The sequence below is a fragment of the Neolamprologus multifasciatus genome, chromosome 22 (assembly GCF_963576455.1).
Source record: "Neolamprologus multifasciatus chromosome 22, fNeoMul1.2, whole genome shotgun sequence".
Classification (NCBI taxonomy): Eukaryota; Metazoa; Chordata; class Actinopteri; order Cichliformes; family Cichlidae; genus Neolamprologus; species Neolamprologus multifasciatus.
This window is the reverse complement of record NC_140459.1, coordinates 29,072,723-29,100,545: the sequence shown is the minus strand read 5'-3', so window position 1 is coordinate 29,100,545 and position 27,823 is coordinate 29,072,723. Positions and strand designations below refer to the sequence as shown.

General features: G+C 40.5%; 2 protein-coding genes across 4 annotated transcripts in view; one reads left to right on the top strand and one right to left on the bottom strand.

The window, feature by feature from the left end:
• Nucleotides 1-15,669, top strand: part of slc66a2 (solute carrier family 66 member 2) — a 37,260-nt gene extending 21,591 nt beyond the window's left edge. For both annotated transcript variants that reach the window (XM_085148779.1, XM_085148780.1), the window contains one exon: nt 12,696-15,669. In XM_085148779.1, coding sequence (XP_085004905.1) covers nt 12,696-12,906 — 211 coding nt within the window. In that variant the 3' untranslated portion in view covers nt 12,907-15,669. The remainder of the gene's footprint in view (nt 1-12,695) is intronic.
• Nucleotides 15,670-16,797: 1,128 nt separating this feature from the next.
• The window catches only part of kcng2 (potassium voltage-gated channel, subfamily G, member 2), a 47,341-nt gene continuing 36,315 nt past the window's right edge, over nt 16,798-27,823 (bottom strand). Inside the window, exons 3-4 of one of the 2 annotated variants that reach the window (XR_014871951.1) lie at nt 17,609-26,277; nt 16,798-17,156 (exon numbers count right to left, since the gene is read on the bottom strand). Coding sequence is in view for 1 of the 2 variants with exons in the window: in XM_085148764.1 (XP_085004890.1) it covers nt 25,450-26,277 (828 nt within the window). In the remaining variant the exon portion in view is untranslated. Of the gene's footprint in view, nt 26,278-27,823 lie in introns of both variants that reach the window. The other variant, XM_085148764.1, reaches the window with a different exon arrangement.

Sequence of the window (27,823 nt, the reverse complement as noted above, 5' to 3'; positions counted from 1 at the left end):
AGGAAGAACCATATATGCTACTGTCAAAACAGCAGAAAGAATTTTTTGTGGGAAAATACATCATGATGGAATTACAGACAAATAGCCAACAGCCGTTTTAATCATAGATTTAATCTGGCTCTACGACGTGTTGCACTATCTGTATTTACAAAAAGATTGCAATGGCAAGAAGTGGGAACTCTCTTTTACGCAGTCTTGTCATTGCAGTTGCTGATTTTTGTGACTCACCGTGTTGCTTATGAATTTCTAGGAGTTTCTTTCTCATCTTGATTCATTTAATTAAACTCGGCCCTTTATGTTACATATTGTTATGGCCCGTCTAGGGGTGGCCAGACCACAATATAAGGGTGATCCATCCTCGTCAGACCCCGAGCAGCCACATCACACAATTGGTAAAGTTTAATAATAATTTATTTACAATATGTTGATTTATTAGGTTATTTGACACAAAAGAAGAGCTGGTTATAGCTTCGGGGTGGACCTAACACCAAAACAACAAACAAAAGGAGCCTATCTCGAGGATTTACCAAACTTAACTAACCAAAAGAATCAAACTAAATGAAAGCAACTTGCCTCCCTAACGACGAAAAACAGGAGAAAACTATAATCAAACAAAAAGGCAGTCCACCCCTACATGCTCCTGTACTCCTGGTCTGCTGGTTAGAATGAGGCGAGGATGAATGACTGGCTGTCCATGGCGGTGTCATCATATGAGCCATCTCCAGCTGGTTAGCCAATCCGTATGATCCTTCTTCTGGATCCACCAATCACGGAGAGGTACCTGTACACTGAGATTTGCATATTAAACAGCATTACATCAGGAGTCGTAACACACATAGTCACGTGACAAAGAACATTTATTCTGAGCTCTGTACAGCCCTGCGAAGAAGTAAGTACACTCTTACTACTTCCTTAGGAATTAAGAGGGCAGATGCATGTTAACACAATGCTACAATCTCACCAGGAGTGGTTATCCAAGCAAAATGACTCCAAGATCACATCAGAGAAAAAAAAACAAAAAAAAAACAAGTGCTATATCTTAGCATGTTAAATTTTAGGTTTATACCTTGTTAGATACCAGGTATGAGCTGTCAAACAAGTGACCAGTTCAGATGTTGTGGGTAGAAAGAAAGCCTAACTACAGAGGTACTGTAAACACTACTGTAAGCCGCAATAGTGTAGCTAGCTAGACTTCTGAGATAAAGTAAATTTTTGTTGTCTTATATTGTGGATTAATGCTTTCCAGTAAAACTAACCAAAGTTAATCTGAAATTACATTAACGCCACAACACGGCAAGTTCGCACTAGTTCCCACCCATGTAATTGAGCATTGCGTGGCACATACTGTTTTACTTTTGTCCATGACACGCTTACCTTCAGGGTCATACTTCACATGAAAACCAAGATAGTTCCAAACGCCAGATCTGAATGAGGGTGGGGGAAGTTCAATTTGCTATGTTGCAAGGAACTTAGCTTCTGTCTTGCTAGCTTGCGCTGCGCTCAGTGGATCTGCGCTCGACAGTGCAGTTTAGGCGGTGTAGTCGAACACAGATCCACTGAGCTCTCAACACAGACAGCATCGTCAGAAGGAAAGTTGATAAAATAAATTAAAAATGTTGTATTGTTCGATACATATGCGTACCGAACCGAAAGCACTGTATCAAACGGTTCAATATCGATACGAGTATCGTTGCACCCCTAGTAAATAGCCACGTGTGGTCTGCTTTTGTGTAACTTTCAGGAATATTACGGAGATGAAAGGGCTGGAGTTGTTTTCAGGTGTTTCATTTTCATTTGGCAGATGTTCATTGGCATACAGTATATAGTCCAAAAAAGTTTCAATACAAGTAAAAGGAAAGTCATCATTAGGCTGAAAAAACAAGAAGGAGAAAGTAATCTTGATCAAATTAACAAACTGGTACATTCTTAAAAAGAAATAATGCACAGGCAAACTCTATTACACGAAAAGGTCCAGAAACGGTAAACTAAAGTGAAGAGCTAATGGAGTAAGAACGCTGGGGGAGGCAGGCATAACACTGTCAAAGTTTAGTATCAAGAGACACCTTCATGAATGTATATGAACAGTGTTTAACTCGGTATCTGTCATTCCATGTCAAATTAGAAAAACTGGAAAAGTTCCCACTGGATAAAATAACCTTTGCATTTTTAATAAAAAAGTAGAAGAAGCTACTTTCAGCGCTCCCTTATCTACAAGGACTCCATAATAGCTGGAGCAATCCTTCAAGAACCAAGTTTACATGGAAGACGGTGCCAACTTCTAATAATAATGTCAGTTTATGTGTTTAAATTTAAAGAAATATATTAAAGATATATGCAGACAAATATTTTTTTCTCCATGAAGCTCAAACTCCAACTATATCTGTTAACCCATTCAATTACATTATATTTATATAGCACCAAATCACAACAACGATCTCCTGCAGGCACTTTATACCAGTATAGATGCTACAACAATACAATTCCAAGCATCATAAGAAACGAAATCTCATTTTGACCATCGAGATCATGGAGTGTATCATAGTTTCAGTAACAACGCTGGCAGTATTTAACATCAGTGATGTAGAGTAAACATAAAGCACTGGTGCCCAGGGTGTTGTTCTCACTAGAGAAAAGTTCAAAAAGTGCATTTTGGTAAACTTTCAAGGTTATATCACCATGTGGGAAACCAGATTATAGGATATGAAAGGTCTCTGCTTTTAGACCAGGCCATATGGCCATATATGATTCTTACTCTGTTAAAAGAATCTATTTATTTGAAAGTTTTACTAACACCAGAAATCAGTATAACTAATTGCTTGTTTGTGTGGGACCAATGGTTATATTAAAGCTTTTTCCACTATTTAGCAGAATTCAATTATTAGTATAAAATATAAACCTGCTAATAAATTGAGATCATATAGATTAAGCTATATGAAGCAGGGGGAAATTGTCAGTGGCAATGGTGATACAGTCTCATTAGTTCTCAAATGATAAACACAGTGTAGTAGGGATGGGTACCGGTGTCCGGTGCCATGATGGCACCGGTTCTGACATAAACGGTAGTAACCAGACCGAAAAGCAGCGCACATTTCGGTGCTTTATTTCGGTGCTTTTTTTTCCTGAGCTGTGATACACTTTAGATTCTAGCCAATCATTTTACGTTTCCGAGGATAGTAGGCGGGGCCAGGTACGTAAGTTCTTTTAGAGCAGAGCTACAGATTAAAAATGCCCAAGGCGAAGCAGTCAAAAGTCTGGCTGTACTTCACAGCAAAATATGCAAACTCAGCAGCCTGCAACAAGTGCTTTAAGCTGATACTGTGACACTGTCAAAGGTAACACCTCGAATCCGATGAAACACCTGGCGACGCATAGCGCTTTTTTTTTAAAGCCGAGAAATGCGCCGTATTTGATAGCTTGCTGCGAGACCTCACACCGAGCACATCTACTGCGGGTGTGGTGCCTGTTATCGGACCCGGAGCCCTGCTAGTGTAGCAGAAATGATGATGGCAGCAGCAGCCGTTCTTCTCTGCGTGAGTAGCTTCATGTTGTTCATGTGTAATTTACGTTGAGTAGGCTAACCACGTTATTACATTAATGCATGTAAGGTGAACTAGCAAACACCGTCATAGTTACATGCGGCTGTCTTCTTGTTTGATGGCAGATACTCCCTTCACCCTGGCCAAAAAGGCTAAAATGACCAAAGAAAAAGTGGAAAACAGCTAAACATGAGAGCTTTTTGGACAAAGTTTATGTTTTTTCCATTGTTTAAGCACTGCTTCCAGCCAAGAGTGATACCATATATGCCCCATAGCTGCAGAAAAGGCTAACATTGTTATCTTTTTACAAAAAAAACAGCTAAACATGAGAGGTTTTTGGACCAATTTTGTGTTCTCCATTCTTTAAGCACCGGTTTGAGCACCGTTTAAGCACCGGCACCGTTTCAAAAGTACCGGTTTGGCACCGGTATCGGATAAAACCTAAACGATACCCATCCCTACAGTGTAGTCCCTGTATCTCTGTTATCCAAAGAGTTAGTTCAAATATAGCCAAAAGAACTCCAGCCCCCAGTCAGTGAGAACATGAAGCTTCCTGTTAGTTCTGCTTTTTCTTTTGTTAGCCTACTGCACAGTCTGAAGGTAAATCTTCCTCAAAAGGAGGACATTGTCATTTCCAGTCCTGTTCATTGTTTGTCCTCTCCTTCCCGTGAGCACAACCTGTTGAGTCCGGCAGGCTGTTGCTAGGTTACTTACCTCAGCCAACAATCAAGGTGTGTGTGTGTGTGTGTGTGTGTGTGTGTGTGTGTGTGTGTGTGTGTGTGTGTCGTGATATGAAGCAAAAATCTATAAAGGAAGGATGTTGTGTTTTCAATTTTCAAGGTTAGAACTCGGCTGCAGTGTTACTATCAGGTTTGTTCTTGTGTTCGGGGTATGTGTACTTAAGAGGAAGTGAGAAATGCACACATGTAAACAAGAGAGCTACTTTCTGTAAGTGCCTGGAACTAAAAAGGTTCCACATGGTAAAGGATAATGCTGACTTCCTCTCAATTAATGGCCCAGGCAGCAAGCTCCCACTCTGACTGTAGGTATATTTTAAGTTACACCACTTCCTAGTATTTATATATTCAGACTCACAGTAGTGCACGTCTTCACACTCCCCAGTAGGCAGTGGGTGGAGTTGAAGCGGGGTAGATATTGCTATGAATCATTTCAGATGTACTCAGCGTGTAGACATACACCATCGCTGCACCAGACGGGCGGTAGCAAAGCTGTTTTGTTATCGTTGTTGTTGTTGTTGTTGTTTTTAATCATGAAGGGAACTCGGGAAGACAGCTCATGTCCATGAAGACAGATCTGAAACCATGTGTTAGTTATCTGTTTATTTACCCTCAGGTGTTATATTAACCTCATCAATCATAATCATATGCTTCCCAGTATACATAACTTTAAGTTAAATTTCATTCTTTTAATTCGAATGCTAAACCAAATTTGTCATTGGCAGCCTCCAGTAGTTATGATTTTTTTTTTTTTATCATAAGGATAAAGTGAATGCTCCCCATCATCTTCGTCAGCCTCGGCTTTTATCAGCGAACGTTTATACTTCTTATTCCCTCCTGCAGCCAGCTGCTGTTTGCTAAAACTGAAAATTTCACTCTGACTGGGATTTTTTTGTTTGTTTTGTTTTTTTTGGGGGTGGGGCTTTTTAGGGGCTAACACAACATTAATCACAACAGGTCTGCGTAAAAGAAAGCAAGTTTTAATTTTTGAGATATAAGTGTTTTTTGGGGGGTGGGGTTGCATTCATTTATTCTAAACAAAACCTCATTTTAATAAATGACATATTGATTAATATTTAATTTTAATTCAGTTTTTTATTGTTAATTATGAAATCCTAATTAATCAAAAAATAATAAAATCATGAATTAAGACATGCATAAATTTAAAACAGTCTGAATCTGGAGCTAATTTTCTCCTATGTTATTCTTTTAGGCAGCACGGTGGTTAGCACTGCTGCTGCACAGCAAGAAGTCTTTCTGTGTGGAGTTTGCATGTTCTCCCCGTGTTTGCACTGGTTTTCTCCGGGTACTACGGCTTCCTCCCACTGTCCAAAGACATCCAGTTAGTGGGGATAGGTTAATTGAAAACTCTAAATTTCCCGTAGGTGTGAGTGCAAATGGTTGTCTGTCTGTATGTGTTAGCCCTGCAACAGACTGGCGACCTCTCCAGGGTCCAGGACCCTGAAAAGGATAAGCGGAAGAGAATGGCTGGATGGTTATTCTTTTATTCATTGTACTCTAGAATTTATACCCATTTATTTTTTTATTTATAATATAAAACACAGTGTTCAGTTCTTATTAGTGTTCTCAGAAATTGGAGTATTTGCTTACATAATATACATAATTGGCTTTTTAATCCATTTTCTGACATTTAATTCTAGAAAGTGACAAAAGATATGTTAATACGAGTTTAAGTGCTGCTTAATAGATCATTTAGATGTTTTCTTGAATCATGTGGGTGCCACTGGTCTTGGAACCAAGTGAAACTATCTCAGCCAGTCTACAATAAATATTTGTGAAGGCAGATACTTTAAGGAGGACATTAGGCCGGATTAAAGGGGTGTTAGTGGCATGTGTATCCTGTGTTTTGAGGGGGGCTGTGGTAACAGTTTTCAAGCTGCTGCTATTATTAGATGATACATACTGATGCTGACCAGCCCACCATTAAACAAATAAAACACAACAACACATACAGGCTCGCACAAACACAAAACACAGAAATGGGACATCCAGACAGCCAACTGCAGCCTTATAAGGTTTGTGATTTTGAGCTGCATCCCAGTATGCTAGATAACAGTGCCAGAGCCTTATTTAGCCTGCAGGCTGCTGTCTGCACACACTGCCACGTGCCTTGGGTAGATCTGAACTGACTGCTGATGCAGCCAGGCCATCACCTGTGGTCTGGTGCATGGCACCGCTTGTGTGTAGCAGGGCTGTCAGGCAGAGCTTCGGATCACCGCAGCTGGAGGATCCTCAGATCATTCGTCCAACATGAAATCCCTCCATCTGATCCATCACTCGGGGTCCTGCTTTCTCTTTCTTAGATGATTAAATGATAATGGGATTGTTTCTTTTCAATCCTTCAGGGTTACAGCTCTTGAACTGTTGATCTAAAGTCATATTTTTCTAAATAAATGTATGAATGAACAACCAGACAGCGAAGACCACAAAGAACAGCAAAAATGATACAATCTTGAGCATCTTTATTTAAAGAAAATTAGTAAATTAGTAGTTAGTGGTATGGTAATGGTATGCGGGCCTTCATAATCTTCTTCTGATTGAATTTTGTCTTTAATGGCACTTAAATATCAGATCGTCTAATCTTTGTTTTTAATGATAATAATGGATTGCATTTATATAGCGCTTTTCGAGACTCTCAAAGCGCTTTACAATTCTACTATTCATTCACTCTCACATTCACACACTGGTGGAGGCAGCTACAGTTGTAGCCACAGCTGCCCTGTGATAAAACTTGGCATATCATTGCTCGACTCAGCATTTAAGTTGAATAGAAATAGTATTTGAAATTAATGTTTGGATTAAAACTTGATGGAATGGCTAAAACATGATGGAATGACCCCACTGTTTTTGCTTTGTCTTGTAAAAATGCCTAGCTGTACATCTGTAAGCCACTTGGCAACCCGCCATCGGAAAAGCTCCTTCTGTAATGCTACAGCTCTGTTGTCACTGCTGCACTGTTCATCATAGTCAATTTGTTAATGGTTTTTTGCCTCCAGGTTTCCACAGTTTCATATCCTTGCCTTATGCTTTTTACAAATTTGTGCCAGACAATGAATTGAAATTACATTCTATGTTTAAATATTGTGGTTCCTACTAAAGTGTGAGTGAAGCACAAAAAAGAAATGTGCTAAAAAAACAACTAAAAATAGATGGACAACAGATCCTCTGTTTTAACATAAACCTTATAACTTTATACTAGTTTACTGTATACATCATATTGTGGAGCTGAAATATGCTCCTCTGATTAGCTGTTGATGTCAGCACGCTATGCTCTGGGCTGAAATGGCAGAAGTGGAGAACTACTGTGGCGTTGAACCAGACAGTTTCTACTTCTTCCTCAGAAAATGTTTTTCTCAGAATTCTGTTCTGAGAAAAAATTCTGTTCTGGCCTAAAAGTGACATCCATTATTTACACCGTCTATTTTCTGGACTCTAAGCTAACCAAGCTAATGCTACTTTAAGGTTTTGTTGAATTTTACAGAAGAGGATTAGGGCCACTGGGGGGGAAGTTGTCACGTCTTTTTTTTTCTTCTTTTTCAGAATTCTGACTTTTTCCTCAGAATTATTTTTTCTCAGAATTCTCAGAAAAAATAAGCTGTAGAAAAACTTGATGCTTTTCTACAGCTTATAACTGCTCAGTTTACAGTCTTTGCTGGTTTTATTGGTGCACCATGTTGAAAATGGATACAAATAAACAGACAGTTTGTACTTAGCCAGTGTTACCATACCATGCATCTGGAACTCAGTGTAGAAACTGTGTGGTCAGTGCAGCTATGCTTCTCCACTGCTGCCATTTGAGCCCAGAGCTCAGTTGGCACTCTCCGTCCCTCATTTGTCTCAGAGAAGGTGACAGATAAGTAGCCAGACACCCTCTCCCCACAGCCCTGCCTTTGCCACGTCTTATTAGGGAACCACCAAAGGAACTGGTCAAACAAGAATCCTCCGTCTCTTATCTTTACATCCAGATTCAGCACCATAACTAAGACAGCAGCCACTGAGGGAGGTGTGGGTGGTGGGGTTTTTTGGGGGATGTTTGGAGGGGGTTGTTTTCACAGTGCTAACAAGCTCCTCGTGGAGAAAGAGCGGTGTGAGGACAGCAGGTATAGGGAATGCAAATACAAACGGGTATAGAGAGTTGATGGGAGGCTGAATGGATGAAGAGAGAGACATGCTTAAAAAAAATGGAGAAAAAGATGCCAGTGCAAACATTTTGAAAAGATTCAGGGAAGGAGCTGGAGAAATGTTAGAAAGGAGTGTAAGAAAAATGACAAAATCTGCAACAAAAAAACCCAACAAAAAAATCGTCTTAAAAATACATAAGTCTAAGGTGAGGTTGGGGATATAAATAATGCAAGAAGGGATTTGGCTCCAAAGCTTTGCCCCAGTGTGGCTAAAGTGCACACAGTTGGGGTGACAAGCCACTCCTCCACCCCATTCCCTTTTACATTTGTTAAGCGGCTTATAGAAAGGCAGGAAATCTGCTAACACAACGATTCATTGTTTCTTCTTTATCTTCATATCACCATGATTCACCTGCTGCAGTAATCAAAGCATCACACTGCAACATGTTTATTCAGAATGCTCTATCAGAGGATCCGCGGGGCACTGGGAACCGCAACTAAATGTACTTTACTTTCTTAGTGGAACATTCATATCAGACGGTGAAATATGCCCTGAACATCAGCCACAGGTCAAATGTTTCTGGGTTTTTTCATAACGTTCACAGTAAGCACACTGCACTTTATTGCCATTGTGTAACCTAATGGAGACCGTATTTTATAAAATCAGCATTGTGTTGAATTCAGTAAGACTAATGCGGTGAAAGTGTTTTGTTGAGATCACAGACGACTAAGACAGAGTTGTTTTCCCTGGACCGTGGAAAGGTGTAACCAGTTTAGTGTACAACACATCAAAGCTGCTTCAAGGTTTGACATCTTGTACATACCTTTTTTGTAACGAGTTATCTATTCTGCCCATTTTCACCCAGAGAAATGCTCTCACTGGATATTTTGTCTTTTCTCTGTAAACCTTTGAAATGGTTAAATATATGAATCCCATACAGTCTGCTTTCCAGAATATCAATAAAAAGTTTTTCAGAATTATAGCTATTATTTGATTAACAAAAATAAAAGCTGGTCAACACTTAAGTTTAATGGTTCTCAGTTCTAGAATATGTGAACGTTGATTCTAGGGGAAAGATGTCACAGAATGTCTTAACATTGATGGAAACACTGTGTCCTGGCATTACACACTGAAGGTCAGTTTGGCTCTGTCTGATTCAGCTCAGTAGGTGACATTGATTGAATGCTCATTGGTAATCACATTCATTGCCTAGCAGGTGTCAGGGAAGAAGAACCTGATTAGATTTACAAGTTGATAAAAGTAAAGGCAAGCAGCCACAGTCACAGTCAGGAACTGAGTTCCAGCCATCAATCCATCCTGATGCTTAACTGGGTCTGGATCGCAGGGAAGCAGTCTAAGCGGGAGCATCCTTAGTCCCTCTGCCTATCCGGTCCTCCAAGAGGGACACAAGCTTCCCAAGAAAGAAGGAAAAAGAGCGTTATCTGTCCAGCATGTGCTCGGTGTGTCCCGGACACACTCCTGGTAGAGAGCGATCCAGGACAGTCACCTAGAGGCTTTCTAGTCCAAACATTATTTTGGTCACTACCCAGATGAGGGCAGAAATGTGAAAAGCAAAAAGGTAGTGCACTACAGATCAATACTAGTAATTTAGACTCTGTTTTATTTTATTTATTTTCTTTTTTTTGTTGTTTTATCTGAGCACATACGTGTGTGTATTTACATATATATTCATATTTGTAAATGCAAGTATGTGTACTTGTGTATATATTGTTTTTTTTTCTGTATATGTCTGAAATAAATAAGATACAATACAATACAATACAATACAAGGCTAATACCACAAAATACCACAAAAGGAAATGCTTTCTTCTACTTTTTCACAGTTTTTAAATCTCAGATAAACATATCTCCAGACCTGGGCAATAAAACTCATATCCAGCAGTATCTCACAGAGTCAGATACCACTGGATATATACCAGCCCTTCAAATTCAGGGTAGCAGTTGCCTCAGTGGCAGAAAAAAAAGATATCTGCAAAGCTCTTCAATAGTGCTGACCAACCAAGCTAACACGCTTGAGTGAAAGGATTTCAGATATCTCAGCATGTGTTCACATTGTTGTAGGCTGGTAGCTTTAGGAGGCTCATCTGACAAGTCCTCCTTCTGTACGTCTATGAGTGGATTGTGGGCACACTGCTGGTTCAGTCCTTTCTTTGTCTGCATTGCCTGTGTGTATTTCTGCCTCAAACAAATAATACAAAAAAAATGCAACAAGCAAACTAAAAACAGAGGCGAGCGTACCTGAGCTCTGCAGAAGGCGATGGATTTGTTGATGCTGTCATAAAAGAGAGCGGGAAACACCCATAACCACCAAGCCAAACTTTTCAGAGAGCTTTACAAGCATTTTTGAACTGATGTCCTCGCATTACTTGATACGCAGCTGTACATTGTGTTTTTCTATCTTGGGAGAGGATAACATGTATGAGAAAGTGTGTTTTCAGAACCCAGGCCTTTGTTCTTTTTTCGCTCACTCTTGTTTGGCTTCCTTTTCCATCTCATTAGTTGAGTTCACAGTGCTTTCCAGTGCCAGTGAGAGGATGATGATTATGCTTAGAGGAACTTTGGCTCTTCCAAGTCACGTGGGCGCTCATCTCCAGTCACTTGTAGAGCGATAACTGCAGAATTCATGCCTGGATTGTCTCACGTGCACCCTGTGAACAGCTCGGTATGAACCGGAAACAGAATTTTATAGTTAGAAATGTGCCACGGGATGCAAAGTTAATAAGAAGCATGCAACCTGAAGAGATTCATTACTTCAATTTCCCCTGGTACTTATTATGTCATATTTCCTATTTCTTTCCTGCCTGCAATTCTCAGACCTTGTGTCCTGCTGTCATTAACATGTGGTTTTGGTGACCAAATGGAGTAAAAAAAAAAATCAGTCCCAGTAGAAATGAAGCCAGGATGCATTAAAGGTCTGGTCAAAATGCTAATGTGGAAGTTGATGTGCGGACCGACCCAAAGTGTTCAATTTGAGAACAAAGTATTCCATCAGTAATTTGGTTTACTCTGTAACAGCAGTCTAGAACTCATTAATACTAAACAGTTTCATTTTGCACATATTCTTCAGGATTCTATTTTTATTTCCTAATGACATTTTCTGCCAAATAAACTTCATTTGGACACGTTTAGTTTTTGTAACAACCATGTTGATGCAATAACAGTATTATGGAAAAAGTCTCTCATTTCTTTATTCTTTCTTTGGATGATGTGAAATGGGTGCAGCTATTTACTGAAATATGTGCAACAATATATGGAAATACAGCATAGAAGGCAAAAAGAGAGTTTATACAATTCTAATGAGCCTAAACGTCAATATTTGGTATGACCTTCTTCATTCCTCAACACAGACTGAACTGTTTTATTAATTTACGTACTCTTCTGGAATAGTTCTCCAGGCTTTTTGAAGTACATTGAAAGTTCTTCTTCGGATGTAGATTATTCCAATCTCTATCAAGATGATCCACACTGCTGTTGGGGTCCAGGCTCTGGTCATGAGAGTCCATGACCGATTGTGTTCAATTTTGAGTTATTATATCCGGGTATGTTTTTACTGCACTGGCAGTATGTTTGGGATCATTGTCATGCTTAAAAACCGAAGCCTTTGCTAATCAGATACTTTCCAGATGATATTAATTGGTGGATCAAAATCTGGTAGTACTTTTATGCATTTCTAATTCCATCAATTCTGATAAGATTGTCAACACTATTGGCAGAAAAACAGCCCAAACCATGACAGAGCCTCTACCGTGCTCTACAGATGTCTTTAGGCACTGTTATACCTCCCTCCTGATATCCTCTGTACATACCTGCTCCCACCGATTTTCAGTGCAGTTCTTGTGTGGTTTGGCAAACCTCAGCATTTTCTGTTTCCCTTCCTTAAGAGAATAGTCACTAACAGCATTTCTAATGCAGCACCCCTAGACACCTAGCCTGTTACTAATTGCTTTGCTTTTATTGAGAATTACCGCAACACGACTTCTAAAGTCTATTAATCATGTTTTAAATAGGAAGTAATGTATTAACCAACTTATACTAAAAAGAAAAACTGGACAAAGGCTGGTGAAGGCACGACAAAGCTCTACAACACTGTTGTCATGTTGTCAGAAGTGCTTGTTAGAAAAATAACATTCAAAATAATTTAAAGAAAATTAACTCCAGTAAATCTGGTAACAAAAGAATGATACAGAATGGTAAAGCTACAGTAATGGGCTACAATATTAACATTGTTTTCTCTTCTTCTCTTCTTGTTTCCATCAAGCATCAAGATGGTTCTGATGTGGACCAGTGGTGACACCTTTAAAACGGGGTACTTCCTCCTCACCCAGGCTCCGGTGCAGTTCTGGATTTGCGGCCTGCTGCAGGTCTTCGTGGACATCACCATCCTCTTCCAGGTTTACTACTACAGCCGCTACCCGCAGAAACCAGTGTCACACACAGTTTCTCACACCACCAGTGCCAAAGCCCTCTGAGAACATCGGCATAATCTCTGAGGACACTACAAAGCAGCAGCGAGGAAGGCCTTATCGAGGCACTGTGGAAATGTATAAACACACACGCACCAAAGCATCTTGAGATGATGCAGGCTGCTGCTCCCCCTCACCTCCTAGTATAAATGAAGACTCCAACGCACTCATAAATAAGGCAAAGATACACAGACACCAGGTGGTGGCAATGTCTCCAGTGATACCAGAAGGACACTTGTTACACACAACGTCAGCCTGTTTTATTTATTGTCCTCTTGACTTATCAAAGCGGCTCAATGCATGCTAATAGGAATGCAAACGTCTCTGAGAATACACCTTGAGTTATCCTGTGCATGTGGAGAATATTATGCACACACAGAACATGAACATCCAGCGTATGCAAACTGCAGATGCACGCACTGAAATCAGTGCTCAAGGAAAAGTGGACCAGCTTGTGTCGTCCTCAAGATGAATGTTGCTTGGAACTTCTGCCTTAAAGCACCCACATTTTCAACATGGATTGCTGCATTGCCAGTAATGTGTTACACATCAATCAAAACAAAAAAAAGAAATGTTAATATACAGCATTGCTGAATGTACATTTGTTGTTGTTTTTTCCCAACACAGTGGAGAAATGCCAGTCAGTCTCCTGCTTGTTGGACACCATATGCTGTCATACTCAATCTTGCACGACAAAAATACAGAAAAGCAAAGTCAATCTAACGTCACCAAATGAAGAAAACTCCTCACGTTTGGTCATGGATGTGAGTGGCCTTGAGACTAGCAAAAAGATGAGCGACTTAGCCTTTGTAAGCAAATGCCAAGACTTTTATACTAAAGCCCTTGACGACATTTTATATATATTTTCATCGTTTCCAAAACGTCCTAAATAAATGCTCAAAGATGTGTTAACATCATTAAACTTATCCTGCGAGCCTACAACTGCACTTCATAAAGGTAAAGGAATAATTTAAGCTGCCAGTATGATGCAGCCAATTTTCTGTGTCTGGGACTAGCAGCTGAATCATAGCTCGAGGCGCTAGTTTAGCTTCACGTTCAGTCTGAACTCATCTTTATGATGACGACCGCATTTAAAGTCGCATCATGGGCTTAATATAGTGATGTTTGCGGCTTCTGTTTCATTTTGAACATCATCCTACATTCATGCTATAACTGCAGGATAACAAGAAGCTGTTTTTCTGTCCTGAATTGGATCATGTTTTATTCTAAGGCCTCGTGACAGCTTTGCATTCACCACAATAGACTAGATTTTTCTATTTCTATTGTGTTGCAAGCAAGTCTCGCCAACTGACGGCCAGAAGCTGAGCGCTCTAAAGCTTTTTTCAAATTATATTATTTTACATTTGCTTGCAGCTTGATGCCAATATTTTACTGAGACTTGTTTGACAAAAAGAAAACAAGAACACTCAGAAAGCGCAGCTCCCTCCGAAGAGCAAGGGCTAAAATGTTTTTATTACAATATGCTGACGTCAGCCTGTTATGGCATCGTTGTGAGGTGTTATAGTGAAAGAAATATGTGCGTTATACAGCTTTCTCCATGTCTTTTTATGTGATAAAGTATGATATGGTTTCAACAAACTGCAATCTGGAGCGGGCACATCCTGTTACAGCACCACGTTCAAATTCATCAAGCTCTTTAGACCGATCCATTCTTTTACAAACATGTGTAAAAGCACACGGCGTGGATAGGTGTTTGATTTTATACACCTGTGGTAATGGCACTGAACACACCCGAATTCAAACGTTACTTTTGTCCATATTGTCTATCTTGCTGTGGCATTGAGATCCATCGAGCTGCGCTAGACTGTGATTGTATAAAAAAGACAAACTTTGTTGAGTTTGATGATGACCACTATCAGGAGGCTGCTGCTAGAAATGCTCTGCTGCTGCTTGTTTCCTTCCTGAAATCAGAATCATGGATGTCCTAAAGTGGCTCGTGATGCTGTACCATTCCTAATTGTACAATCATAATCCATAACATATCTAAAAACTGAGCTACATCAATCCCACATAGCAAAATTGGTATGGCCCAGATCTGGCCCACACAATGGGCTTACACATGGCCCACATACCGCAGAGAATGACGGCCCTTTGGTGGCCCAGATCTGGTTTGCCAGAGGTGGCCCACACATGGGCCAGCACAAGGCCAGTTGCAGACACACTGGTGGTCTTGTGCCAAAGGGCCGTCATTCTATATGGTATGTTGGCTGGAGGAACCAGGGATCGAATCACTAACCTTTCGATCAGAAGGTGACCTGCTCCACCTCCTGAGCTACAGCCACCCACTGGCAAAGATGAGTAAACCGTCACTAGGTTTTGGATAAAGTGAACACTCACAAACCTGTCAAACCTGCATTTGAAACGTTGGCTACCATAGAAGTATTGCAACGTGGCATTTGGGTCTTCTAACTAAAATAGGAAAATAAAAAAATAAATAGCACCATCATTGCCAGACCTGGCCCACATCTGGTTGACATACACTCTGCCATGACACCAGTTAGTCAGAAGTTCCAGCTTGATGCCGGATCCAGGGAAGACCTGTTTTCTATGAGCCTGGGCCACATACACCAAACCACAATCGGGCCAGATGTGGCATGCCATCACATAAATAGTGCCATCTACACCAGGCCTGCCCCATATCTGAATGACATACCACTTACTATGCCAGAAGTCAGCCAGCAGTGCCGGCTTGACACCAGATCTGGCCCAGACCTGTCTGCTATGTGGGATGATTTTAAGCCATTCTGAGAATAAACCAACAATGACATAGAGCTTCATAGAGCCCCATTCATTCTAAATTATTTCACAAGTAGTCCCTATGAAACCAGAGCTCCCATGAATGGGAGTTCTCAGTGTTATTAGAATTTTTCTTTTTTAAATGTTCGGGATTGACCAGTAAAGTGCACAAACATCATTTCGCTCCTTACAGCAATAATAACGTTAAATACATTTTATGAAAAGGCTTTTATGCAGGACCAAGTCGATATGTTCTGTGAGCGGTGTTGTTCACAAAGCCCAAGCTGTAATAAACTGGAATTATGCCTTAAAGAGATGAACTTCACAGACTCACAGTTCAGAATTTGCTCAGCTAAGATCGTACCTCTTCCTCATATTGGCTGCAGAGAGCACTGACTGGCCAGTTTATCATTTATGACAAATCCAATAACATCCTTTAATATCCCCCCCGCTCATGACCCCACATCATTGTGAGGTCCTCTGCAAGGGCAGGTTCTACTCATCATTGTTTTGTCATATGAAATTCATTTCCTGTTAAACGCAGAGGCAGCCACATGATTTTTTTTTTTTCTTTGTGTTACTGTTGTTGTTTTGTCATTTCTCTCTGAGGAGGAATGCCGGACCATAAGGTGCACGACTGTCAGCCCTTCAGTGATCTGTGTACCACAGCAGACCTGTCCTCGTCTTCAAAAAGAACAAAACTGCAACAAAAATAAATCTTTGTGTTCTGCCGAGAAACGACTATTCTCTGCTTCTTCTTTTTATAAACACGTTGGGTGAGAATCGGGTACTGAGGGATCGGTGGGGGTATTTTTTTATGTTTACATCTTTTTAGCTTACGTATTTATTTTGTCCTTTTTTATATTAACTCTTCAGGTGCCAGTGTAAGATTGCCTGTTCTCTGTCCCGATAGTGCTGAGCCCGAGTGTGTGTGAGTTAATGTGAGATACCTGACAGGGTCCTGTTGTGCAAAACAAGATTAAACTGACCTCGGAGTTCCACTTCTGTGACTGTTTCACTGCACGTGATGATTTATCTTTGTTTGCTCCGTGTTTTGTATCTGTTTGCTCATTTGTCATGTGAACGTGTTTTCATGTTTTTTGTTTGTTACTATACCAAAAATATCATTCCGTGAGTATGTTTATTATGTGGTTTTGGTTTTTTACCCTAGTACAGCGATTTATGTCTCTATTTTTTTTTATCCATTTTCCTTTTAAACTGGCCACACACCTGTAGTTCCTGAGGCTGTTTAAACCCACCCAGTATTGTCAAGCATTTAATGTGGCATTGTCCCCCAATAAAAAAGACTCAGACAAACTCTTGCGCCATGTCTTTACTTATTGGTTTTTTTTTTTTCCTTTTGATGGAGATGTTTTTGGGACTTGTGACGACATCCGTCGTTGCTCTGATCAACAGTGTCGCTCTGGCAGGCATCAGTTGTCAAAGGAGGTGTAAGCCCACCAGCCGTGGTCCTTCTTTGGGCTTTGGGCACATGCCATCTGAAGCAATAATAAAAACATAAATCGTAATGTGCTTGGCTTTCCACACGGACCTCTCTGCAGGCACAGAGAGGAGGCACAACAAAGATAACAGAGTCACCAAACAAAAAATGATCAAAAAGATGGATTTGAAAAAATGTTTTCTAACCCAGATTCACATTCAAAATGTGTTCCTATTTATGCCTTTCACTGCACCACATATGTCTCTCATAGATTAGGCCTGATTCATGCGCACACACACATGTACTGCATATATAAACTGAAATGACACATGGACCATAACTGACAGAAATGTGTTTGAAACTTATCTAATTTAAACTCAAAGGTCAGGACCTCATACACACAAGCCTGGAAATAAAATTCTTTGTTTTCAGTGCCTCTGGAATTTGAGTGAATGTGAGAGAAAGAGGCTTCCCTTTGTGATAAATACTGAAAACATACGAGGCACTCACTTTTGAAACTCCTCTAGGGCCTTGTGTTGTGAACATTGTCGCATCAAACCTCTTCACAAGTGCACCTCTGCGTCAAACCGCCGCTGACAGGTGGCTTCTTACCAGGGTACTCCTCTAAGATTCAGTTTATCTGCATGGAATGAATATATTTTAAACAAAGTGACTGCGCTGCTTCACAGAGAGCCACTCAAGAGCTTTTTGAATGTGAGTGGTGGTGTTCACAAGCAGCATGGCTATTGTTCAGTGCTGGAGATAACAATTGGCCCAGGTATTAGAATGCCTATAGAGCAGTAACAGGATATAAAGTGGGCCAATTATGGTTTTCCTATACTGTTACAGTGGTAGATGCTCATTTCAAACAAAATGACAAATAATGAGGTTTGCCTACTGACAAGTTGTCCATATTAGCTGCAATCTCAACTGTCAGACTGCTTTAAAGGCACTGTTTCCAATCGTTTCTGTTCTATTAGACTATTAGCTATATATTATAGTTTTTATAGATCTAAAATATGGATTGGACATCACTGTGAAATCACCCATTAGTTTTGAAGCTTCTACTTTAGTGTTTTGACCATAGTCATGTCGAATTCTTTGGGACTGATGAAAGGTGGAATGCTAATTTATCAGTTAATGTTAGCTAGCTTGTTAGCAAGCTGTATTCTTGAACGGTATCAGTGCAGCACACAGAAAGCAACAGGCTAATAAAACATGAGAATTTTACTCACCAAAACTGAAGCCCAAATTTCTGGGATGGTCAGTTAACAAGACAATCGGTGATGTAGTAGCTCGTCCGCAATCGCTCTCAATTCACAGGTTATTACAACCAACTGGTTAAACTACAGGAATGTTTATGAGACATAAACCCTGATTGACCTCTAATTTCCTACTTCTAATTTCAGACAAACCTGAGGATATTATGTTAAGCTTTATAGTTTATGTCTTGCATATAAACACAACCATATCCATAATCACATACTGTGTATGCTACCATTGTATATAGTGTATTATCTTACTTATATTATATATGTATGTATTTTATTTTTTTTTTTTTTTTGTATTTTCCTTCTGATATCTGTACCTGAGCTGAGGTAACACAAAAATTTCCCCGTCGTGGGATCAATAAAGTCTCATCTTATCTTATCTTATTACCTTGGCCTCCAGTAACACTGTGAGAAATATTGGAACCATTTTTAATGTGCATATCAAACTAGTATGTAGGACTGCTTTCTTCAATTTACACAATATCTCTAAAAGTAGAAACATCCTGTTTCAGAATGATGCCATAAAACTAGTGCATTTATAACGTCTTACTGGACTACTGTAATTTATTATTATCAGGCTGTCCCAAAAACTCCCTAAAAAGCCTTCAGCTGATCCAAAATCTTATAGTGAGTGCAGACAGGGACAAGAAAGAGTATATTTTGCACATATTGGCTCCTCTTTGCTGGCCACCTGTTAAATCCAGAAACAACTTTAAAATCTAATTAAAAAATCTTAAAGAGCTCATAGTACTGTATCACCCCAATAGAGGACTTTGCACGTCACACCACAGGCTTACTTGTGGTTCTTAGAGTATTTAAAAGTAAAATGGGAGGCAGAGCCTTCAGCCCTCTTTTTTTCACCTAGCCCTCTCAGCCAGGGGAAAAAATTTGGTAAATTTTTGCCCCTGCCCCAACAGATTCTAGAATCACCAACTGGCTGCACTGTAAGACAAATAAATCCATTGAAAATGATGAACATGACCTCACCACTGACCGTGAGCACACTATGAGTGACGACCCATTGGGTGATTATTGTGTGCCACTTTGATTAGAGCGATCCTTGAGACTTGTTGACTTTTGACCAAGATATTTCCTTCAACGCACATATTAAACAAATATGTAAGACTGCGTTCTTCCATTTGCGCAACATCTCTAAAATTAGAAATATCCTGTCTCAGAGTGACGCTGAAAAACTAGTTCATGCATTTATTACTTCCAGGCTGGACGACTGTAATTCATTATTATCAGGATGTCCAAAAAACTCACTGAAAAGCCTTCAGCTAATCCAAAATGCTGCAGCAAGAGTACTGACAGGGACTAGAAAGAGAGAGCATATTTCTCCTGTTTTGGCTTCCCTTCATTGGCTTCCTGTTAAATCCAGAATTGAATTCAAAATCCTGCTCCTCACATACAAGGTCTTAAATAATCAGGCCCCATCTTATCTTAATGACCTTGTAGTACCATATCACCCTATTAGAGCACTTCGCTCCCGCTCTGCAGGCCTACTTGTTGTTCCTAGAGTATTTAAAAGTAGAATGGGAGGGAGAGCCTTCAGTTTTCAGGCCCCTCTTCTGTGGAACCAGCTTCCAGTTTGGATTCAGGAGACAGACACTATCTCTACTTTTAAGATTAGGCTTAAAACTTTCCTTTTTGCTAAAGCATATAGTTAGGGCTGGACCAGGTGACCCTGAATCCTCCCTTAGTTATGCTGCAATAGATGTAGGCTGCCGGGGGATTCCCATGATGCATTGAGTTTTTCCTTTCCAGTCACCTTTCTCACTCACTATGTGTAGATAGACCTCTCTGCATTGAATCATATCTGTTATTGACCTTTGTCTCTCTTCCACAGCATGTCTTTTATCCTGTCTTCCTTCTCTCACCCCAACCGGTCGCAGCAGATGGCCGCCCCTCCCTGAGCCTGGTTCTGCTGGAGGTTTCTTCCTGTTAAAAGGGAGTTTTTCCTTCCCACTGTCGCCAAAGTGCTTTCTCATAGGGGGTCATATGATTGTTGGGTTTTTCTCTGTATGTATTATTGTCTTGAGGCGACTTTTGTTGTGATTTGGCACTATATAAATAAAATTGAATTGAATTGAATTGAATTGAATTGAATTGAATTGAATTGAATTGAATTGAATTGAATTGAATTGAATTGAATTGAATTGAATTGATCACATCCCTAACTCCAGTATCCAGGTCGATGAGTTATGAAAAAATTCTGGGCTAATTGCAATATATACAATATCAACCATGTTTAGAAGCAGCGGCGCTCACCATCACCAGGTTCTGTTTGCAAAGCCAGGTGAGTGGCAGCCAATCAGAAGGAAGACAGACAGGAGCTGCTTATTACTGGACTATGGCATCACACAGTGGTCAGCGAGGTCCCATTGTGAAGCGTCAAGCTGAGTGTTTTCTGTTGCTTTCGTGGTGTTTTCAAAGCAGAGATGACATGCGAGGGGTGGATCTGAGTGAGAAACCAAGGGAGACTGCACATTCACAGGCTAATGACTTGTAAATCACACGGCAAACAGAGCAGAACAGAAGTTTATCTGCACATTTAATCCCGCCAAAATCTTAATAAAAGGAAAAGAAGTACAATTATAACAGTATGTCATTTTTCTACACGATATAGAAATGCTGCTATAGTACATGAAATAAATCTGGACTCTGGGTTCAATTTGCAAGGAATAAACGTGTACAGAAAAAGTCCTGGCAGCTCGTTGTCCACACCCATGATCATAAAACTGAAAGTTTCTAATTACACTATAGAAAATCTAGTTAAAAGTCAAAACTTTATATCTTCCTTCATATTTTTCAAAGCATTCAGGTGGGCCAGATTGGAGTCTTTCTCAGACTGAATCTGGCCCACGGGCCTTACATTTGACACCCCTGTCACAGAGCACCATGTTGGTTTTCCCAAAGACATCTAACCCTCTTTTTTGCCACAAGACTTACCCTCATACCTGGTTTGAGAGACGGAATCCAGCTGGATTGGAGCTAAAATTCCAAACAGAGTGCCTAAATCAACAATAGATGAAAACTGAATGAATTTATTATCAGTGACAGACCTGAAATGAAAAACAAGAAGTCAAACCACAATCAAACCAGTCCTGATTCACGTACCTCGCGAGTATATCACATACAGCTCTGCAAGTTTGAGGAAGCACTTGTGTAATAAATTGTTTAAGCCTTTCACATGGGACTGTGTTCATTATCATTTTTATTACATTTTTGTCAGAGACTTCCTCAGGCTATGGATTTATGACTCAAAGCACAAACCCTTTTAAACTCAAACACACCATCTGCTCCTCATCAAAACTCTATTTCCATTAAAATATTATTTAGTAGTTTTAAGAGTGTTCCCTCTGTAGTATTTTCACACTTTTTAATGACATTTTTTAATCCAGTGACTGCAATCCAGGGCAAGCACGTCCTTGCAACCTGTACGGCCTTTTGCAAATACCTGAACCTAATTTGCACTTTCAAGCACGCTTGGACGCCTCCAGCTTGACAACAGCTTGGGAAAATGGTTCGCTGTTGTATCACTTCAAAGTACCAGGCACTCGAGTGGGAGAAAATGAAGAAAATGAAGCATTGTTTGTGGAATTACATGAAATCATGTGAGGGTGTAGAAATTATTTACAATAGCTGTTATTGCTTTTTGAATGAAGCTTTCCCGCAATCTGTTGTTTAACTGCCTGAAGGTGGATGTTTAATACTTGTCAGAGTTAGTCAGCCTCTTTGAAGAGAAGAAAACTATAATTTCTTTTGGGGAGTGTTTGCTCTCTAACAAACTTCATGTACTTATAAATACAGGTATCACTGGTGATACATTTTGTCACTTCTACATTTTGTCACCAATCTTTGGTTCATAATCAGAGGCCTGTATTATCAGCCTCACATAATTTCAGGTTCAACTCTGGGTGGTCAGTTGTGAGAAAGGTGGCTAAAAACTTAATAGCTATAACCTCTTACTGGGATCCACTGCCATGGCAACTTCTGCTTCACACCTTGCATGCATCGGTTAACAGATTAATGTCGCCTACTAACCAATCATTTTTGTGGGAAAGAAGCGTCGCCATTTGTAAAAGACGTCGTCTTCAAGTCTCACATAGAAAAGCACAGATCGGCACATAGTACAGTTGCACAAATAAAAATATTTTTACTTTATTATGCTTGTGTGATGTTCATTGGTGGCTTAATTTATAATATTTAATACATTTAAAGAAATTAAATTGAGTTAGGCTCAAAATAGCAATATTCATTCATTTGAATTCAACTATATTTATATAGCACCAAATCACACCAACAGTTGTGAGGCGCTTTACGTTGTAAGGTAAAGACCCTACAATAATACAGAGAAACCCCAAATCAGACCACCCCCTATGAGCAAACACTTGGTGACAGTGGGGAGGAAAAACTCCCTTTTAAAAGGAAGAAACCTCCGTCAGGTCCAGGCTCAGGGAGGGGCAGACATCTGCTACAACAGATTTGGGGGGGGGGGGGGGGGGGGGTGATAATGGTAGCATCTGAAAGGATACAACCTTCATCTAGGGAGCAAATTAATTTAGAATTGAAAATGTAAGTGTGAAATGCACTTCACACACGTACACACACGCACAGTTGTTTGTCGCCAGATGCCACGTTTATTTCTAGTTTTCATTTGTTATGACCGTCCACAGTCTGACAGCTCCGGTCTCAGCTGATTTCCAGCTTCCCCTCCGCTCCTCTCCCGTCTCACTATAAAAGGGGAAGGAAACCATCATCAGTCCAAACGCCATCAGCTGTTCTCACCTGCGTCTCCAGCACCGCCCCGTTGAGCTCACTGCACCACTCCTCCCCTGCAGCCGCGCCCGGGACCACACCTCCGCCACAGTAAGCGTTAATGAAATATGCAGTTATAATTAGCCTCCTAGGACCTGGCGTCCACATATGTGGACATCACATTTTGGGTTATGTAGACCAAAATACTCAATTTTGCTCTACAAGGGCCTGATATCCACTTACGAGGACATTATACTGCTACTGTTCTATCAAAATTTTAAACGAATATCCTCACATGTGGCTCTCAATCAGGTAAAAAAAAAATCTGGTAATTCTTTATTTTTATATTCATCGGGTCCCAATATGCCCAGATATCAAGAGAAATTAAAAATGCATGCTGTGGAAGAGTTCGGGTCTTAGAGGTTAATCTGAGATCTTGCTGTGCTGTAATGATGAGTTCGTGATACTGGTAAGTCCATTAACTGACCCAGTCGCCCCTTTTCCAGCCAGCTTTTCTCCCTATGTGTGTTTCTCCCACTGTGAGTTATGTTCACACATTTTTATATTTATATTTCAGTGCTCTTCCTACCACACACACACACGCACACACACACTGCTGCTTTGAAAGCCACTTTGCTGCCAGTAGACCTGTCCATGTTTGTCACAGGTCAACAAGACCTTCTTCATGTGAATGCATTTGTGGATAAATTGGGAGACCCTGGGTGGACATCTTCATGTATCAGTGTTAGAGTAAGTTAATTGAAAAACTATCCTTCATATGGACAAAAAATTGTGTCCAAAAGTTGTTTGTTTTTGTTTCTTTGTTTCTTTTTTACTATAACGGCAGCTATTATAATCTGAGCTAATCATTAGTATCTTTAATAAACAAATACACAGGGAACTATCCTCAGCTAGCAACAACCAAAAAAATCTTTGCAGGATAATAAAAAATCTCAAGTTTTTTTCCAGATCTTTCAGATATATGATTAGACTGTATGTTTGTCTAGATTCCAACTTTCAGCTGGTTCCCTTTTGTGTTCAGCTGTTGACCACCACAACACTAGCTCAGGATTATTATTTTTCTTGCTGTGCACACTAACTTAACCCAGCCCTGTATTCAGCTGTACCTAATCCCAGTGTTGGTGTTGTACCAGAATCATCATAGTCAATGTCGGCCCAGTTTAGAAGTGACCAATCACATTGTTATGATGTCATAGTTTTATGACATGGAAAAATCTGCTGATGTTCACTCAAGAAAACATCCTGAAAAGGGGGCAGTTAAGTGTCAGGGTTAGGATGTGCTCAGGTTATAATTAGGGTTGTCTTTATGGTTATGAGGTGAGGGTTAAGGTTTGGTGTGATGGTGTTTACACAAAACAAAATGGTTACATCACAACTATGCAAATGATCACTTGAATGTTGAACAATAGTTTTGATGATCCAGGAACAGCACTAACACATCGCATCAGATTGTGCCTGTATTCACCCCATTCCCAGTCTTTATGCTAAGCTAAGCTAATGTTTATTCTAGTTTGCTTTTTGGCAACACATGAGGCTGGTATCAGTCATAAGCATATACGCATGAACTATCAGACTATGCCACTGAAGCATCTCCCTGTGCATCAGGCAAAGCCTTTTAATGGAGATGCCAATGTGGGAACAATCTTCCTGTCAGTTGCCAATTAAAACAACAAAACATCCCAGCAGACTGAAAAGCCCTCTGACGGATGAATGAGTGTTATATCATTATGTTGAGAGTAAATAGCTGTGTTCCACTGGAAATGAATGCACTGAGATCATACAACACATAATTAAATACTGAATTGAGATCTTAATAATAAACTGCATGTTTAAAATCTCAGCAAACACCTTTATTTCACACAATCCACTCAATGCAGCTACATGAGGAACATAAACTATTATTCCGAGGTCTAAACAAGAACACGTGTGTTTTAGTAGCAGATTTTCTTTTCAGAGACTAAACTGAGTCACAGTCAGTGAGAGTACGGTTCATTAGGTTTGTTTTTGGGTTTTTTTTTTTTAAGATATTTAAGTGTGAATATTGTGTTGTTTCCTATATTTTAAAATCAGATTTGTAAAAAACGAAAAAGACCTCGTCTGCGGCTCTCCTGTAAAACCTGTGAAATTCAGACACACTCTGGTGCACAAGCGCTTCACACGTTCAAAGCAGAAACCCCGAGCTCAACAGAGAAAACCTCATCCCTGTTCACAGTGCCGCAGCTTGTCATTTTTGAAGTCCCAGTGCTGGGTATCAGCCTCTGTGGCTCCCGCTTGAAAAAAGACAGGCTGACAGAGAGGCTAAGTCTTCATGGACGCTCTGATCTCAGCCGCCCTCTGAGCAGCCATGGACTTTCTCCGCTGTATGGCTGAAGCCGTGGCCTCTGTAATGCCATGGTAGCTGTCCGTCTCCTGGGAGTCCTCGCTGTTCTGCGACTTGGTGCTGTCCTGCGAGTCTGGCTTCTGCCTGAGCGCCCGGCTCTGCTCCTCCTTCAGCTCAACATAGGAGCGGGAGAAGGTGTGAAAGATGGATGTGACAGGAAAGGCCATGAGGAGGATACCGCTCAGGATGCTGCTAAGCGCCACCACCTGGCCAGGGATGCTTCTGGGCACCATGTCCCCATAACCGACTGTAGTCATGGAGATGACCGCCCACCAGTAGCTACCAGGGATGCTGGTGAATTCCTGCTTTGCGCCCATTTCGCTCTCAGCTAGGAAAACGAGTGGTGAGAAAAGAGCCATGGCCACGCACAGGAACAACAGCAACAGGCCAAACTCACGCGTGCACCTCCTCACTGTTAGGCCGAGGGTCTGCAAGCCTAAGGAGTGGCGGGCCAACCTCATGACGTAAAAGATTCGTAGTGCGCGGAGAACTCGGAGAACTAACCCCACCTTCTCCAGGTAGTTGTTCCCTGAGCCTGCAGGTTTCCCACCCACCGACAGAGAGTCCACGATGAGGGTGATGTAGTAGGGAAGAATGGCTACCACATCGATGACGTTTAGAGGCGTACGCAGGAACATACACTTGCTCTGAGTCTGAATGAAGCGCAGCAGGAACTCCAGAGAGAACCAGGCGACGCACACTGTCTCCAGAACAAAGATGTTATAGCATCTCTGGGAGCACTCACCCTGCAGAGGAGGGGAAAACAACAACAACACAAAGACAAGTGTTACAACCTTCAGCGAGAGAAACAGATCCAAAAGTGTTTTAGATGAAGGTGAGGTTAGGACACAGCATGGAGCCAGTCATTAAGAAGGTATTTTAAGGCTTGTTATTTCATCTGCAGGGTTTGTTATTGACAGCCGAGGTTGCCACTTAAGCTCTGACAACAAAAATGTGTCTGTTCTCTCACAGAACAAAACACAGCAGAGAAGGTGCTGAAAGATTCATGAAGCTTATAAGTACACGCTTTGATTATGTGATTTAGGCAACCTCACTGAGTCACGCATCAAACCGCGCTAAACAAAAGGCTTTAAGAGGTGTACAATGTGAAGATAGTGTTAACGTGAAGAGTCCCCGACAAATGAGGCTATGCTGGATTTTTAAGATGAAACACCTCTTTTCATAATAATCTACTGTAAAATCATCTATTTTTCCAAGCCTGATGAAATAGAGTTCATGAATATTTAAAAATATAATTATAAGAGATGACTTTATTTGATTAAGTCAAAGTTACCCCTGGAGCAAACTGAAAACATAAAGTGTGTGAGTATACTTTACATTTTTCTGACATGACTCAGTGTGATTAATGGCCGAGAAATATTCTTTGCTTTGCAGTTTCTGTGGTTTTTCATTCAAATATGAGGAGATACAAAACAGAGACAAAATACAGCAAACATATGGCAACTTCAGCAGCCCATTAGAGCCACCATCTACAAGCACTGGGGTGTTGACTTTGTGTCGGAATGTGCACAAGGGTGAATATGTAAGCCTTTGCATTTGCCTTTGCATTTGCTCAGTCAGCCTCATGCATTTTTAAGAGTATAAACTCTGCTTTGCAAATAGCAGGGTTTTTTGCCCTTGAGACATCAAACTCGCTAAGCCCATTAAGGACCATGTAAATGACTGATAGGCAAAGCTGGAGTTGCAATTTTTCACCCAGTAACAACAGCAGCAGAAGCAATAACCCACTAAAGTAAAAGTGAGGTCACAAATTAAATGAGAGTATACAGCAATCATGCTGAATATTAGGATTTCTAAAAGAATGTAACATGAAAACTAAGCAGTTTATTCAGTCTTGCTGAACAGGAAACATGTCGTGGAAGAGTCCAGCCTGAATGCAACTGAATGCAAAATTGTAGCTTGACATCAAACTTACAGCCCATATCTTACCTACATACATATTTCACTAGACATGGAGTCTTTACTGTACATCACTCAGCTAGCAAGAAATCTGCAGACTAACAGCCAGAACTCCACACTGCAGGCAGTAATAAGTGGCTTTACAGCTAACCATCACCTTCCTTTCTAGGCATGAAGTGCACAGTTACAAGGAATGGAGTTGGGGGGTGCCATAAACCACCCTGAGTGCCCAGGAAGAGTAGAAAAGTGCTAAGAACCAGTCCATTTGTCATCAGTTTAACTGAATCTTAAAACTGAGAATGAATAAAATTCAATTGCATTTATACAGCACCAAATCACAACAACAGTCACCTCAAGGCGCTTTATATTGTA